This window comes from Gossypium raimondii, chromosome 8 (assembly GCF_025698545.1).
Source record: "Gossypium raimondii isolate GPD5lz chromosome 8, ASM2569854v1, whole genome shotgun sequence".
Lineage (NCBI taxonomy): Eukaryota > Viridiplantae > Streptophyta > Magnoliopsida > Malvales > Malvaceae > Gossypium > Gossypium raimondii.
The window spans coordinates 2,969,893-2,988,344 of record NC_068572.1 but is presented as its reverse complement, the minus strand read 5'-3'; the positions used below and the strand labels follow the sequence as shown (position 1 = coordinate 2,988,344).

Here is an 18,452-nt window from a genome sequence, read left to right as displayed (position 1 = left end):
CATACATCTCAAATTTAATCCTTAAATAATTTTTACCTTTTAATGAATCCCATTTAATAATGCTCCTAATTAGGGATGTTCAAATTTCGGTTAAAATTAAATTAATCGACTGAAATGATCTATTTCGGTTAATTGGTCGATTAATCAATCTAATTCGGTCGAAGGTCGATTAATGATTTTTTTGGAAGTTTGGTTATCGATTAATTTAGTTCAAAATCGAGTAATTAACCAAACTTAATAATTAATAATATATATTATTTGTATCAATACATAATTGAATAATTCAAATAATTAGGTCAAATGAACGTTATCAATTTTTTTATATGTTTTATACTCGTTTTAACAAAAAAAAACAAAAATATATAAATTTTGGTTAATTCGGTTAACCGATCAAACTATTTGAAATATTTCGGTTCGATTAGTTTTTTTTTTAAATTTCAGTTCAATTAACGGTTAAAGGATTAAAAAGTTCAATTATTTTGGTTAATACTAATTCAATTTGATTAACCGTTTGAACACTCCTAACCCTAATGACTTGTGTTAAATTTGAATATATGTTATTTAAAATTCAAAAGCGTTTAATTGATAACTCATTATTCAAAGTTCCAAAAAGTATAGGGACTTGGGCCATAATTATACCTTTATACATATAAAAAATTGGGTCGATTGGGATATCAAAGAACGATAATTCATTGGGCCGATCACGTTTTAAAATTTAAAACAAGTGGGTCATCGGCCCGGCCCAACGGGCTCTGAAACTGTATTTATACATAATTGTACCGTCTTCAAAGCAATGCTTTTTGTTTGCATTATAAACGAGTCGGGTCAGCCCGTTAACATCGGAGCACACGCACGCTTGTCTTGAATAAATATGGCTATCGGAGGGGTGGTTTTTTCTCCCACCTTGTCTGACCCGATATTTGTAACACTCCTATCCCGTAAATCCGCTGAATAGGTAAGGGCACTCTGAGACCTTTAATTGATTCGAACAAGAAAACATTGAATATTTACTAAATATCATCTCAAACATATCAAATTCAATGTCAATTTCATGTATCAATTTTATATCCAAACATATGTTCATATCTCATTTCAATACATTATAAAACGTATCAAAACCTTATTATACCAAATCAAAATCTTACCGAATTCACAAGTAAACACATACCAAAATGACATTTCATTTGGTCACACATATGTCTCATTTATGCCAAAATACCATTTATCAAATTCACCGCAAAATGAGCATAACATATAATGCTTCCATACCAAACCAAACATTTCCAACTCAAGCCATATCACATAGCTTGATCAAACCCCAAAATTCATACCACATTCACCAACATAAATGACCATATAATTCAACCCATAAACTAGCTTATGCATGCCATATTTACATTATTTAAATAAGATCCAAAAGTACCGAATATCGTCTAGATAGTGTGATAGCAAATCTCCAACATCGTCCGAAATCGAGCTAGCTTCCGAAATCTATAGGACATAAGAAAATGAATGAAGTAAGCATTGAGCTTAGTAAGCCGTATAATATAAAATTAAACTTACCAATTTAACATTAAGCATTAAAGCAATTAAAATCAACTCATTTGTCCAAAAAACCTATTCACATCACCATTCACAAGTTATTCATTTCACATCCATATATTCATCCATTCATAAAGATGAAACCAAACACATAACATTCTTTTAGCCTCCAAATTCATTCGTCAATTCATATAAATCATATATCATAAAATCAATCCAAGTCATATAGCTAAATATATCATGTCGTCCCTATAATTCATATATTCATAAAACAAATAATCCATGTAAATCATGTATTTCATGTAACTTATAAATCATGTAAATCATATAACTTTTATATCAATTGTCCTATTCGTATAACCTGTAATTCATCAGTAATAACAGAAATTTATCCGTATCAACAGCAACTTATACATATCAACAATAATTCATCCATATAATTACATAGTTTATTCATATGATTAGTAACATCAATTATGCCTGTTGAACATTTTTGAATATCGAAGGATATATGGGTGATACACTATAAGTGTATTCATCAGAAATCTGTCAATTCATTATCATGTCTGCTCTTTCGAGCCATGATCGGTAAGCTCATTCCGAGCTGATAAACGATAAGCTCTATCGAGCTGAAACGGTAAGCTCATAAAAGCTGATATATAGGTAAGCTCATACGAGCTGTGGTGAGCCCGAAACAAATGCAGAAGCTCGACCAATACGGTAACCCTAACGACATGTCACTTGTATCCTACGATTTTCTCTGAGTTCAAAAGGGGCTTGGTATTACTCAATAATTTCCTCAATCAAGCATTCGAATTTCATGTCATACATTTTCAAACAATTATAATTCTATTTCAAATCAAATACAAGTAAATTCACATAATTAAATTTTGATTCTATTGATACGAACTACCTCGTATTTGCTCGGATACTTTCGTCTACCCGTCTAACTTTTGTTTCCCCCGATCAAGTTCCTGTATTTGTTTATATTGATCTATATAAATTCAAATTTAACCCATTTATTCACCAAACCATTCAATTCAATCCATATACATATATTTTGGCCTTTTTACAAAATAGCCCTCATATTTTCACATTTTGACACTTTAGTCCCTAATTCACAATTACATAAAATATACAAAATTTCTTTACACATATACTTAGCCGAATACTATATAGCTTCTAATCAGCCCATATTTTCATCTATTTCTCATTTCTAACCATAATATTTCTATCTTTAAAAAAACCCTAATTAATGCTCATTTTTGTCAAAAATCACTTTACAAAACATTTAAATCTATCAACAAATAACCATTTTCCATTATCAAACATTAAAAAGCTCAAGTATTCATCAATGGCACTTCACAAAATCATTAACAACTTTCAAAATTAAAGCATGGGCTATCTAGAATACAAAGCAACGATCTCAAAAACGTAAAAATCATCAAAAACCGAGCAAAGAACATACCTTAATAAAGCCACACAAGTGCCGAATGGTTTAAGCATTCAAAACCCTATTATTTTTTTTAGTTTCGGTTCAAAAATATGCGAAAATAATGAACCATTTTGTTATGTTTTATTATAATTAACTTTATTATATAATTACCATTTTAACCTTAACGAAATAAATGCATAATTCGCATATTATAAGGTCATTTATGGCCAACACCACTATCATTGGTCCAGTAACATAATAAGGACCTCACATTTAACTTATCATAGCAAATAAATACTCTTAACTTATAACATGCTACTTTTGCATTTTATGCGATTAAGTCCTTTTTATCAAATCAAGCATTTAAACGGTAAAATTTATTAACGAAATTTTTATAATATCATTCTATCATGCTGTAAAACTTATTAAAATATTAAAATAAATATTTTGACTCGGTTAAGTGGTCTCTAACCACTGTTCCGATCAGACTCAGAAACTGGTTGTTATAATATTTCTAACATAACTCGATTTTGACTCAAAATTAAACATTAATTTATCTTCTCTAAAAATTAAAACTATACTCAATTCTGACCCGACTCGATACGACACAAATTTCATTTTTTTATATTACTTATCAAAATAAAATAATAATTTTATTAAGTCATTTGACTGAAATGCGTCTTATCCATCATTTATTGAGTCGAAATTTGAAGATCCTTGCTCGTCACATTCCGAGGTCGCAAAATACAGTAACTGATCATATGGCCAAATGTACGACGACTAATTCCACAATAATTCATTGGTTTGAAGAACCCCGCAATCAGCTAAAAGTTTAGTTGATGTGGATTATGTTCTTGCTTTGAGTCACTACTATAATTTTTTGAGTTTTTCGCTTTAAGCTGTCTTTTACTACCAATAAAAATAAATTAATAATTTTATTATTTTTTAATTATATTGTTAATAAAATAAATTAATAATTTTTTTTTTGTTTTTCAATGATATTGTTAATTGTTTTTTAGGTATAATTATGTTATAGCAAATATTAATGTAATTTTTATTATAGTATGTTTTAAATTAATATTATATAGGAGGATATTTTGGTAATTAACAGGTTAGGGCAGGACTTAGCAGATTTTTTCTAAACTCAACACTGACTCGATTTAGTCTGGCCGGTTGAAAAGCACTTTTACATATAAAAGTGCTTTTGGGTGAAAAGTAATGAAGAACACACTTCATTTGGGGACAGTAGACTAACTTTTTTGAAGTACTTTTGGGCAGAGGAAAGCGAAAAATTTCGCTTTTAGGCCAAAAAGTGCTTCTAAGTCTTCTTTTACTTTTTTAGCCACACACACAAACTGGTTCTTTTTGCTCTCATCTCTTCTCTCATCGCTGGTTCTTTGTTCCTCTGCTACTTCTTTGATCCTCTACTGGTGCTGGTTCTTTGTTCTTCTACTGGTGTTGGTTATTTGTTCCTCTGCTGGTGCTTTGTTCCTCTTCTCCACCACCGGTGAGTTTATCTTTTTTTCATAGGATGAGTTTTGTTGCCTGTACTTTTATGCACGATGAAACAGATGATATTGGCTGCTAAGATAATGGACAAAACAAATGATGTTAGCAAAGGGTTTCTGGAATCAAAACCCAAACCGAAATTTAACCCTTTCTTTGTTTTGGCATGCTTTATTTATTTGGGGGGTTGTAATCCATGCATTCATCCTAACAAAAACTAAAAACATTGAGTTAAAATAGAAAACCTGTTTCTCTGGCTCTGTGTCTCTCTCTATCCGTATCAATCAGTTCTGAAAACCGGATTGGATGTTCTACCACTCCCACCAAATACAACAATCCCTTAATGCAATCTTCGAGTTCCTGTGTAACAACAGACCAATCAAGGTGGTAAAGCACAAACCTTCACAAAGGAAACAATTTCAAGTTCAATCCTTCTAATCTAACTTAAGGAAGCAAACCTTTCTTAAATGAATGTAAAGTTCAAGCTAAAAAGGCGAAAACCAGTCAATGAATTAATTAGAGCCTAGACTTCAGTCATTCTAATACACCAAAGTCCAAATCAATGTGACACAAAAAACACTTAAAAAGCATAATAGATATATTTAACAGATTTTGTTTTCAGCAATAGGTTATTGCATTCTAATTCCACTAACAAGCCAAAGACAAGAACATATAGTTCAAATTGGTCAGTTTTTAAATAGTTAAAACTTTTGAATATAATACTCAAATTAATTTTCCAGTAACATTTCTCAGCAACCAAATAGGACTTTGAATTTCACAGTTATTGCAATTTTCAGTAATAGATTAAGAGTTTATGACATTCTTAACCCCATTGATAAGCCGAATATAAGAAACATATCGTCGAAATACTTCAAAACTGATTGATTCGTATAATCTAATACTTAAATTAGCTTTCCAAGCCTTTTCTCAACAACCAAATAAAACTTTCAGCAACTTCTAAATTACAATTCAGAAATAAAATAAAATAAAAGACAAAAAAAGATATTCTAATATGGTTGCCTCAATGCATGAAAAAACAGATCGATCCACTAACGTGAAATCAAATCCCTAATAAAATACTCATCGATAGAGATTCGAAATATAATGAAACAAATTAGATATAAATAAAAAATAAGAAAAATAATAATTGAACAATCAAAACTGAAAATTACCATTATCGAGTATTAGAATTTTCACTGGTTAGCAGTGAAGATGAAGGGAAATGGAAAACCTCATCTCTACTCGTGCACTTTTACTTAAAATTCAGTATTAAGTCCCAAGCAATCTGAAGAGACATTTGGGAAGCAATTAGGTAAAAGAAGGGGAAAAAAAGAAAAAGAATAAGATATCAAAGATGGGGGGAGAAAAAGTTATCGAAGAGAATGAGAGAATGGCAGAGGAGGCGTGAGAGAAGAAAATAATGTAAAACGTTTTTTAACTGAGTTGATTTTCTTGAATGAAACAAAGGGGCTAAAATCTCACAAATATATAGAAAATTTTGTCAGTAGCAATAATAATAATTAATAATCATATTAAAGGGACTATTTTTAATTACATAAATATTAATTAAAAACTTGTGCCTATAAAGGTTCATCAAGAGTAATTTTAGCTATTAATTCTTGTGATTTTTTTCATTTTTAATGATGGTAATGGTAAAGTTATATCATTTTACCATGTTAATCAATTTCTTGGATTACTTCATTATTATCATTATTATTGTTATTTGTTCATGTATATAGTTAAAATTTTGATACACATGTAAACATATATACTTATGTGACATTTGATTTTCTTAATTGCTTTACTAGTTGAAACGAATTTGTTCGTATACACAATAGATGAGTACTTCGGCTGTTGAAGTTAGTGATGAAAAAGTAAAAGCAACGTGGGATAAGAGATTGACAGAAATATTTTGTGATATTTGTATTAAAGAGATATTGAATGGCAATAGGCCTGGTACTCATTTCACAAGAGGTGGATGGTTGAAAATAATGACAAACTTTGAGAAAGAAACGGGCAAGGGTTTTTCACAAAGACGACTTAAAAATAGGTGGGATGCCCTAAAAAAAGAATGGAAAGCTTGGAAGAAACTTAAAGGCGAAGATACTGGTTTAGGGTGGAATCCTATAAAAAGAACCGTTGATGCATCGGATGAATGGTGGGAGAGTAGGCTCCAGGTACATTAATAATTTTAAATATTTTTTTTATTTTTTTCTTATTTATGGTGTTGTTGATAATTACTGTTTTTAAACTATCATTTTATATGTAGGTTGTGCCTGAAGCTAAAAACTTTAGAACATCGGGCATTGATCCTGAATTCGAAAGGAAGTTGGATAAAATGTTCATGGGGATAGTTGCAACAGGTGATAAAGTATGGGCACCTTCTTCTGGTACACTCCCTACTGATTTTTTTGAGGATGTTAACAACGAAATACCTGAAGAGAATATGAGAAATGATGTTTACATTTTAAATGATGTTCACATTTTAAATGATGTTCAAATTGATGGAAACAGTCAAAAAAGAAAAAAAACCCTGAGGTGTCAAGTTCACATTTTAAAACTGAAAGAAAGAAATCCTCAAAGCAAATTGGAGGGGCTGCAAGATTGTCCAGTCAAATAGAAAAATTATGCAAAGCAGCTGACAATATGAGTCAAGCCACATCTAGTTTGACTCCTGTTATGGATCCATTTGGTATTCCACAGGCAGTCAAAATGCTTGACAGCATGTCGGAAGAAGTTCCAGAAGCTAGTCTGTTATACTTTTTTGCACTTAGATTATTGCTCAATAAGGACAAGCGAATTATGTTTCTTATCAATTAATCCCAATATTAGAGCTTTGTGGCTTAAGACGGAAATTGAGGATAGTTGAAATTTTTTTGATCTTTTAGGGTTCAAAGATATCTATTATGTGACTAAACAACAATGCTAAACTAGTTTTATCAATAGTTATTTATGTTTGGTTTTTGGATATTGAACTTATGTTCTACTTATTTATGTGTAATCTAGTTTTATTAAAAGTTGTTTATGTTTGGTCTTTAGATATTGAATTTATATTCTACTTATTTTTTACTAAATTAGTTTTATCAATAGTTGTTTATATGTGATTTTGGATATAAAATTTATTCACAAGTGATGAGTATATTCGAGGATTATAGCATTGATGAAAGTGACGATGAAAGGGAAAAGAAAGAGATTTTACAACGCATGGAATGTTTTAACCGATTATTTGTTGTTGCATCTTCTTCCGTGCAATTATATTACGAGAAGTATATATTGAGGCAACCATGCATGGATTCAGAACAGTCAGGTGAGACATGGATCCGAGAGATCCTTGACGGTCACGAATCATGTTGTATGATTAATTTTAGGATGTCTAAAATGGTATTCACAAGTTTGCTGAGAGTTTTGGAGACAATATACAACTTGCAAACTTCAAGAAACATATCTTCTACTGAAATGTTAGGAATTTTTTTATACATCTTGGGCACCGGTGCAAAAGTTTCCCAATGTCGAGAAAGATTTCAAAGGTCTGGATCAATAATAAGTCGACACTTTGCAGTTGTGCTTGAGAAAGTTTCAAGGATGGCCACTAATCTAATTGCACCCGAAAATCCTTTTTTTAGCTCAATACCCTAACAAATACGTAATAATTCTAGATATATGCCGCATTTTAAGGTTAAAATTTAATTTTATATTATTATATTTTAATATATTTGGTCGACTAAAAATATGCACGAGATTAATATAATTATTTGTTCAGTATTGCATAGGTGCAATTGATGGTACTCACATTGTGGCTATTCTTCCACCAAATGAACAAATTTCCTATATTGGAAAAAAACGTATCCCGACTCAAAATGTTATGGCAATATGTGATTTTAATATGTGTTTCACATTTGTCATGGCTGGATGGGAAAGATCGGCACATGACACTATAATATTTCTTGATGCAATTCGAGATCCAAAATACAAATTTCCGCACCCTCCAAATGGTTAGATATTTTATTTATATGTGATTTTTTAAATAATAAAGTATAAGTTCTTTAATTGATAATTTTTATTAAAAAAATTCTTGAATTAATTGTTTGTTATATTATGACTTGTAGGAAAATATTAGCTTGTTGATTCTGGGTATCATAAAATGAAAGGTTATCTTGGACCATATAGAGGTCAGCGATATCATTTACCTGACTTCCGTAGAGGTAGATCGATATCTGGTAAAGAAGAGATATTCAATCATTCACATTCATCATTACGTAGTGTGATTGAACGAACTTTTGGTGTTTTGAAAAAAAATGGGTCATTTTAAGGGATATGCCAAGTTATAGTTTTGAAAAGCAAACGATGATCGTTGTTGCTACAATGACGATACACAATTTTATCCGAAAACATGTCGGTCGAAATGATGCAGATTTTATGGAATATGAAGATATTAATTGGGCATATGAGAATAATATTGATTCAGAAAATGCACATGGTCGAGAAAGTGATGATGACGACGACGACGAGGATAGTGATGATGACGGTGAATCAAACAATTTTAGTGGTTTTGAAATGGAATTAACAAGAGATGCTATAACTTCTAGTTTAATGAATTCACTTTAAATTATAAATGCTATTGTAAAATTTTTAGTATTTATATCTGATATATAAATATTATCCCCTTTTTAAAACTTCAATCCAAATATATGTAATATTTTAATTTGTTAGGTTTATGTTTTCTATGTTATGTTAATATCTAATATGAGTTATATACTAAAATACATTTTAAAATAAAATAATACAAATGTGTTAAAAACATTAATTAAAAATAAAAATAATTTTTATAACAATACAATTGTGTCAATACCTAATTACAAATATTTAATTATTATATTTAAATATTTAAATATAGTTTATATATTCTAATTAAATTTAATAAATAATTAATATTAATTACTTAGAAATATTTAAAATTAATATTATATATCAAAATATTAACAATAAGTTATAATAAATTATTTTTTATATTTTTGCTAAAATATCATAATATTAACTAATTTGAACATTATTTAAATACATATTTGTTACTTTATAATATCATGTCTAAAATGGACATTTTATTCTTCAAAAGCACTTTTTGATAGCAATACCAAACACTCAAAATTTTCAAAAACACTTCTCAAAAGTACTTTTCCACAGTACTTTTCAAAAGTACTTTTCAAAAGCAATGAAGAACTGGCCTTTAATTAACCAAAGAATTAAGCCCAACCCGACTCGTTTTGAAATTCAATTTTGAAAAACGAGATGTCAAACCGGGTCAGGTCCATTAGGGTTTGGGCCTCTCTTTTTTTTAAGCTGATTTTGATAGTGACACTTGTCATTTTGTGGTAAGCATATTACTTTGACGATCTATTTCTCTTCCCTAATGACGTGTTTGGTGAGCTATATAACGCATTATTTGGGTTAAACTAAATTATAGTCCATGTACTTTGATTTCTTTTAACCCTTGTACTTTTTGAAATATGATATTTCAGTCCTAAACGAATCATAGCCGTTAAATTTGTTAAATTATGCTATTTTTCAAGATTTAGTGTACCAAACGTATTATCACATTTGTAATATCACGTATCTTGTTGTTTTCACATATTCGATAAAAATATCGATCGGTAGATATAACGGTTATTGTTTGCATCAATACTGAAAATTTAAAATTAAAAATATAGGGACTAATAATAATCCAACCGGTGAATGTGGATTAAATCTATAATTTTATGCATAGTACACAACTAATAGCATAATTTAATCAAACAAGTTTAACAATTACCGTTCAGGTCATGATTGAAATTTCAAAAAAATATGTATTAAAATTGACCAGTTAAAAAAAATATCGAGACTAAAACTTACCAAATTAAAGTATAAGGCTAACTGCATAACTCACGTATAATACAAAGACTAATAACAATATTTGACTACATTATTTGTATGCCGAAAGATATTTTTGACCAGGTGTTGAGTACAATGCTAAGTCACATTACATTGTGGCGAAGAAAACATGAATTTGAACATTGAAAATGATATTATTAAGAAGAGCATGTAAAAATCCCAAGATAATTAATCTACATGAACAATAAAAATCAGATACCTTAGTTCTAAAAAATTAAATACAAAATTTGGTAATAATAAATAATAAAATAATTATAATAATTATAAGACACATTGCACTCTCAATAGGAGGATCCAAATTTGAACCTTGGACAGAGACATAGCTAGGGGGCTGGCATGGCTCTGGCCACCCCTAAAATGAAAATTTTTTTATTTAGTTCCTTTAAAATTTTAAATTAGTTAAAGTAAAATTACATTTTGAACCCTTAAAAATGATAAAAATTTGATTTAATCGTTTAAAAATTATAAAGATATAGGCTATTAAAATAATGAAATTGTATTTTTATTAATCTTAAAAATTACAAATTAATTTCGGTCCCCTAAAAAAATTTATAGCTTTGCCCCTAATTTTAGAGATAATATTATTGGGAGAAGCAGCCGTGAACCCCGAACATAAATCGTAAAATCGAAGATAAGCATAAGATTTGATTCAATTTAATTTTAATTTGTAAGGTGCGCGGTTGACGAATTGGAGATAGTAAAAAACGCGTAAGCGCATTTCACAATGATCTCGATAATGACGATTGACAAGTAACACGTCAGCATTGTTAAAACTGATAGAAGAAAAGTAAGGCCCCCTTTGGATGGCAACGCACAACAGTGCGGTGGATTTTTTCTCCTTTAATATCACCGATCGCCTGGAGTCAATCAAACACCTTTGGATGTGTTGGTGCCAAAGACAATGAGAGATTTCTCTCAGACCGACGACTTTGGGTGACTGGTGGATAAAGCAAAGAGTTAGGACAAGTCAGGGCAATAGACATATTTAGGAGACAAAAATACCATTACTTTAAATTATTAATTTACCATTTTATCTTTAGATGTTAAACTAATTTCTTTCCCAATCTTATTTGTTTTGATTTGGGAACAAAACAGTAAATCTCCCCTCGTTCTTGCTGGTTTCTCCCTTGTTTACTGGTTTGTCCCTCGTTTTTGCTAGTTTCTCCCCTCTTTTTTACTTTGTTCTTGGTTGTGGGAGCTTAGGATATTCTGTTTCCTCTATCAAACTAACAAGTTAGAGATATCTTGTGTTTTTTTCCCTCTATTTTCTCATGCTCAACATTTACCTTTTTTCTCTATTGACAGGGGAAGTCTACATTTGGACGGTTGGTTAGAAAGTGTTATTCTTCCTTCAAGGTGAGATGGTTTGCTGTCACTCACTGTTATTATTGTTGTTATTGTTATTGCTTTTCTTTTGAGTAGTCTGGTTCTAAATGATATATTGACCTTATCCCATAGGTAGCAACATTTTATCTTTTGATCTTTGGACCTATAATTTAGCATGGTTTACAGTAATATTATTACTAACTATAATTTTAAGTCATACACAATGAAATTACCTAAACATCTAAACTCAAAAACATTATAACTTAAAGCTTGTAGGGCACAAATCGAATTTCCAAGGCTTTTAACACTTGCTTAAGCAAAGAAAAAACACAAACAAATGCATGTAATTATTCCCGATAACGATCAAATTATACAATAGATTCAAAGTTAGAACAGAAAAAAAGTGAAAGGAAGTCGAAAATAGTACCTCAAAGGAACTAGGATAGAGTCAAATGGAGTCTCCCTACTTCAATAGCATCATCCCCATTCAATATATATATATCCCGACTATATATAAACAAAGAACACTAGTCAAGTAATTAAACAGATCAAAAGCGCAAACAAGCTATAAATGATAAAATTACAAACCAATCAATCTAGGAAGAAGGAGATTTAATTCATTGACACGAAATTCAAATTGTCTTCTCAAAGGTAGTAATCTTATGCACAAATCCAAAAGCTAAAAATACCGCATTATTAAGTCCTTTAGAAAGATGAATGGAAAATAAATCAAGTAAAAGGACTCCAAAAGTCATTACAACCTATAATTTCCAAAAATAAATCGCCAAAAATAAGGAATGGAGATAACTTCAACATACCGGGCCTTAAGCATCGAGACGAAATAATAGATAATATTAATGAATACACCTTAACAATTGCGTTGATGCATTTGATTTTCTAATGATGTTAACAAAAATTATAGAACATGTAAAATCTATGAGTTTGTCAAGTACTAGAATGAAGTAAAGCATAAAAAGAAAAGGATGAAAAATTGATCTATATGTGCTAAGAATCAAGAAATCTTAAAAAAAACAAAAGCTAACAAAGGTATAAAAGATTTTACCCGAGCATAGAAGTAAACCACCATGGCACAAGTAATTCTAAAAAATTCAGGAAATAAATGATACCATACCAAGCAGCAAAATGAGCCAACATAGCATCTTAATCCATGAAATTTTTAATATGACATAAGAAAAGAAATGTTGAAGAAACAAAGTGGCTGACAAATGATACTAAGGAACATAAGTAAAATAGTATGAGAAAAGAATTGAGAAAATTATTTTAAAAGAAAGAGGAAAAAAACAAAATAAGAAAAAAATCGAACCTTGGTATGAGGCCAAAGTTGATCAGGAGACACATGCATTGTGCAACCTTCTTTACCCGATTCCCACTCCACAACAAAGCGAGCTAAGACACCTGATCCAAAGCCTATATTAAACAAAAACAAGAGGATCCTATTTTATGTGTTCAACAAGTTATCTACATTAAAAAGCCTATATTAAACAAAAATTCTGAGTGTTGAGGAGGAGTCCATGTAGCAGGGAAAATGAATTTTAAGCATAATTGATTTCGTAATCCACCTATCTCCCTAATTAACACCCAACATGAAAAGTCATTACATGTCTAGTTTTATAACAACTATGATTCCTCTGCTGCAAAGCTTGTTCTTTTCTTGAAAGCATCAAGACAAAGTTTTGATGTGAAATAAGAGGTTTTTTTTCTTATTATTAAATTTCCATGTTTATGAAACGAGATGTAAACTGCTTTTAACCAAAAGCTAATCATCCAGGCAGTCTACAACACAGCTTAAATTGACTTTTGGCAATTATCCAATTATTTTATAATGGCAATCAACTATACGGTCTATTCATCTGTTTAGCTTCAATTAAAAACAATCCTTGTCTTTAAATTAATTAGCTTTAATGTTCTGGGCAAAAAGTTTTAGGCCATAAAGGCATATTATTTTCTAAAACTGTAATTACATTAAAAACATAAACCACAAATATTAGTAAAAAACCTCAAACCTTAACTTATCTTTAAACCCTGCAAACAAAAAAGGCAGCAAAGTACTAAAACCAACAAATTCCTCAAAACATAAAACAAAAAAAGATCTAGTGTAAGATTCATGACAATACATGCATCTATCAATTTCATGCTATAACCACACTATTGTATTTGCTTATACCTCGCCGGTATGAGAGAAGCAACCGTGGAGAAAAGTTTCATCCATCCAATGAACAAGGTCACCAACCCATATCGTTTTAACCTCATCCGATTTACACCCTTGTTGCTGTTTCTGTTGTTGCTGCTACTGCTGTTGGTATTGTTGATAATGGGAATGGGTATTGCATGGGAATGGGAAATGGGAGGAGGGCACGGTGGAAGAGGGGAATCGATGGAAGAGGGGAGATGGGAATGGGAAATGGGAGGACGGCACGGTGGAATGGGAAATTGGAATGGGTATTGCATGGGAATAGGAAATGGGAGGAGGGAACGGTGGAAGAGGGGAATGATGGAAGAGGGGAGATGGGAGTGGAGAAATTGCATTGTATTTAAAATTTTAAAAATTAAAAAATACATGTAGTGTATTTTAAAAATAAAAAAATATATGTAGTGTATTTTAAAAATAAAAAAATATATGTACTATATTTTAAAAATAAAAATATATATATGTAGTGTATTTTAAAATATATATATATGTAGTGTATTTTAAAAGTAAAAAAATATATGTAGTGTATTTTAAAAATAAAAATATATATGTAGTGTATTTTAAATATATATATGTAGTGTATTTTAAAAGTAAAAAATATATGTAGTGTATTTTAAAATAAAAATATATATGTAGTGTATTTTAAATATATATATATATATATATATATATATAGTGTATTTTAAAAGTAAAAAAATATGTAGTGTATTTTAAAATAAAAAATTATAAAGTAGTCAATTAAAAATTTGCAACTCTCCACTTTCATATATTAAAGGTTTTAACCAACATTTTTATTAAAGGTTACAACTTAGAGGTTCATAAAAAAATTTTGAAGGATAAGTATTTTCATACATTATATTAGTTTGTTTGTTCAAGTTACTGTATTTTCATACACAAACTTTAAGTGCTTAGGCAATGATAACATAATGGAAAGCATATACGAAAAAAACAAAAGCTACTGAGCCCTTATTGGCAAATTCGGTACATGTATGTATGCATATGCAAGTGCATGTGGCTGACATGCAAAGCCAATTGCTTTTAAATTTTTGCTACCTTGCATGCAATAAGGACTTTGCAAACTTCATTAGCCAATACTAGCCTCTTGAACATCATCAACAAGCAATTAAAATTGAAAGGAAAAGGTAGATAAAATTAAGTACACAAGTAATAGAGAATAAAAGACTTTTAACTCAAATAGCAGATAAACACAAAAGCTATTTTGCATTACTTGTGATTAGAGTACGAATATTCCCTTAGTGTAATGATGTAGGACTTATTGCTAAAGAGTTATACATTTCCAATGAAATTAATCACCACTGCTTTTATATCTAATTATATATTTATGGTTTTATGTCTATTGACATTTAAAATCAAAATAATAATAGATGGTAAAGACACGAAATTTTGTGGAGGGAGATAGTAGCTTAGCAACAAAAGCTGTTTGGGATGATGAGTTGACGTTGATATTTTGTGAACTTTGCGTGAATGAAGTCAACGCTGGCAATAGACCGACAACTCATCTAAACTCAAAAGGATGGGAAAATGTCATTGCTCTTTTTCAAGCAAAAACACAAAAAAATTATGGAAAACCTCAATTGAAAAATAAGTGGGATACATTAAAAAGGAATGGAGGTTATGGAGGAGTTGCTTAAGGAATCTACGGTATTGGATGGTGTCCATCTAAAAGACGGTCGATGCTACAGAAGAATGGTGGGCTGCAAAAATACAAAGTTAGTGTTAACTTTATCATTATTTTAATGCATAAAGTTTATTGAAATTAATAATTTACAATTATAAAAATCTTAGTATAACATTTAACATTTAGCATTTTATGTAGGAAAATCCTGATTTTAAAGGATTTAAGAAGAAAGGAATTGAGCCACGATTGAATGAGTTAATGTGGCAAATGTTTGGTGGCATTGTAGCCACCGGAGAGAACGCTTGGGCACCTTCGTCTGGTGTTCTTCCAAGTGGGGTTCCTATGGGAGATGATGCACCTTATGAGGGATTTGGTGATTCAGATGAACATAGTAACGAGAATGAAGGTATTCCCCCTGATGAGGTACCATCAAACCCTTCTCATGAAATCCCTAATCAAGAAAGCAAACACTTGGGGCTGCATACCTGTAAGGGAAAAAATCAAGTTCAAGTAGAAAATCATCAAGAAATACATTAACTACTCAGATTGAGAAATTGTGTGAGAGTATGGCTAGTCCAAGGAAGTCAGTGAATGAAATTATTTTTCCTCACTCTCAATATACTATTTCAAATGCAATGGATGCTTTGCGTGCTTTGGGAGATGAAATTCCAAAAAGAGATGAACTGTACTATTTTGCCACCAAAATGTTCCAAATACCGGTGAAACGAGAAATGTTTTTGAACTTAGATCCAGATGATAGGGTTTGGTGGCTTCGACGTGAGTATGCTGAACAAAATACAATTGCATCATTTTCATCCTTGGTAGCAACATCCTCATTTCCCTTCCAACCATACCATCAACCACCTCCACCATCAGCTCCTTAGAAATATTATTGTAATATAACTATACTACTTTTTTATATATAAAACTAATGTATGCTACTTTTTATGTTTGGTATTTTTATGTTATGCTTTTAATCAAGTTTCTGTGTTGTATAAAATGTCACGAGATTTTAAAGGATTTATTTTCATTTGATTACTTTTTCAGGTTATGGATGAATTTAACAATATGTATAATAGTTTTGATATGAATTATGATACCTCTGAATTAAGTGAAGAAGCTCAACGAAGAATAGCCACAATTGTTACCCAAGTTGAGCACAACAATTATCATAATGAGGAAGAATATGTGTTAAGCAGTGTATTGGTACACCATGAAACTTATTTCACTATGCAACCGCGTATGGATTCAAATTATACTGGTCAAATGTGGGTGGACGAAGTATTAAATGGGCACGATGATCGTTGCATGATTAGTTTTAGGATGCCAAAAAATATATTTCACAGATTGTTGCATGATTTGCAAACAAGTTATGGCTTAAAGAATGGGAAAGTATCGGCGATGGAGAAGTTAGCATTATCATTGTACATTCTTGGAAATAGAGAGTCAAATTCAAATGCAACAGAGCGATTTCAACGATCTGGAGAAACTGTTAGTCGAATTTTTACTGACATGTTGCATATATTTGCTCGAATGGGAATAGACACGATTAAACCCATTGAAGGTCAATTCGAGGAAGTACCGAACCATATTCGACATGATACAAGATATTGGCCTCACTTTAAGGTAAAATTTACACAATCTTTATATTTTTAAACATAAATTATTTCTAACTTTTATCTCATTACTTGTATTTATTTTAAAGGATTGTATTGGGGCCATAGATGGAACACACATAAAAGCATGCATTTCGCCTTCTTCTTAAATACCTTATATCGGACGGAAATGTGAACCAACTCAAAATATTATGGCAGCTTGTGACTTCAACATGTGCTTTATTTTTGCACTTCCTGGTTGGGAAGGAACAAAGACATGATAGTAGAATTTTTTGCAAGCACTTAGAAAGCAAGAGTTGAAGTTTCCACACCTCCACCAGTGTCGAACTTTAATTTTTAATTACTTTTACATAAAAATATTAAAATTTTAAATTTATTTTAAACTTGATATTATGTTTTACTTTTTTGCGGAAAATATTATCTTGTGGATTCGGATATCCACAAATGGCAGGTTTTCTAGGTCCATATAGGGGGAACGATATCATTTACCTGATTTTCGTCGAGGTAATCATCAAGTATCTGGAAAAAGAAATCTTTAATCATGCCCATTCTTCGTTACGCTCTGTGATTGAACGAACATTTGGAGTGTGGAAAAAAAAATGGCCAATATTAAGAGATATTCCAAGTTATTCATTCGACAAGCAAGTTTTAATAGTTATTGCAACAATGGTTTTGCATAATTACATTCGAAGACATGCTTGGTCAAATGATGAGGATTTTCGAGAATTTGAGAATATACTGGACATGTCAGTCTCTTCAAGCCAGTTTGACAGAGGTGAATCGAGTTCTTCTAACAGAGAAAGTGACCTTGAAATCACAATGTTAAGGGAAACCATTGCAACTAGTTTAATGAATCAATATTTGTAAACACATTTTGTATCATAACCTAATTTCTAGTAATAATGAAACTTGTTATGTCTTATGTTACTATTTTTTTTTATTAAAAATCATCCGTTTAGATACTTCAAAATTAGATCCAAGTATAATGTTATTATTTGTGAAAATAATATTTATCATTGTTATAAAAAAATTTAATTATAACTATAAAAAATTAAAATAATTATCATTTTATCTAATAATTAATTTAAATTAATTATATAATTCATTAAAATATTGGAAGATACATTTTAATATTTTATTAAATGAATTTGCATATTTTAATAATTTTAAAAAGTAAAATAATTTAAATAACTTCTATTATATATCAATTCTAATCGATGTCCTTAATAGTCATTTTCATTCTCACCTCACCAC

At 30.3% G+C, this 18,452-nt stretch overlaps 1 protein-coding gene and 1 long non-coding RNA gene across 2 annotated transcripts; both read left to right on the top strand.

Moving 5' to 3' along the window:
- Positions 1-4,325: 4,325 nt before the first annotated feature.
- LOC105790288 (L10-interacting MYB domain-containing protein) lies at positions 4,326-7,303 on the top strand. The gene is made up of 4 exons (XM_052634466.1): positions 4,326-4,484; positions 6,322-6,660; positions 6,753-6,941; positions 6,998-7,303. Exons 2-4 carry the CDS (start codon positions 6,322-6,324, stop codon positions 7,301-7,303), a joined length of 834 nt encoding a protein of 277 aa, XP_052490426.1. The 5' UTR covers positions 4,326-4,484.
- A 4,200-nt stretch (positions 7,304-11,503) lies between these two features.
- On the top strand, positions 11,504-11,923 carry LOC105790284 (uncharacterized). The gene is made up of 2 exons (XR_008198346.1): positions 11,504-11,545; positions 11,714-11,923. It is a non-coding gene; the product is annotated as an uncharacterized LOC105790284 (long non-coding RNA).
- The last annotated feature ends 6,529 nt before the right edge of the window (positions 11,924-18,452 follow it).

Coding starts and splice junctions, on each gene's coding strand:
- LOC105790288 (XM_052634466.1), top strand. CDS start 6,322: ATGAGTACTTCGGCTGTTGAAGTTAGTGATGAAAAAGTAAAAGCAACG. Junction 6,661..6,752: donor GGTGGGAGAGTAGGCTCCAG/GTACATTAATAA, acceptor TTTTATATGTAG/GTTGTGCCTGAAGCTAAAAA. Junction 6,942..6,997: donor AAGAGAATATGAGAAATGAT/GTTTACATTTTA, acceptor TGATGGAAACAG/TCAAAAAAGAAAAAAAACCC.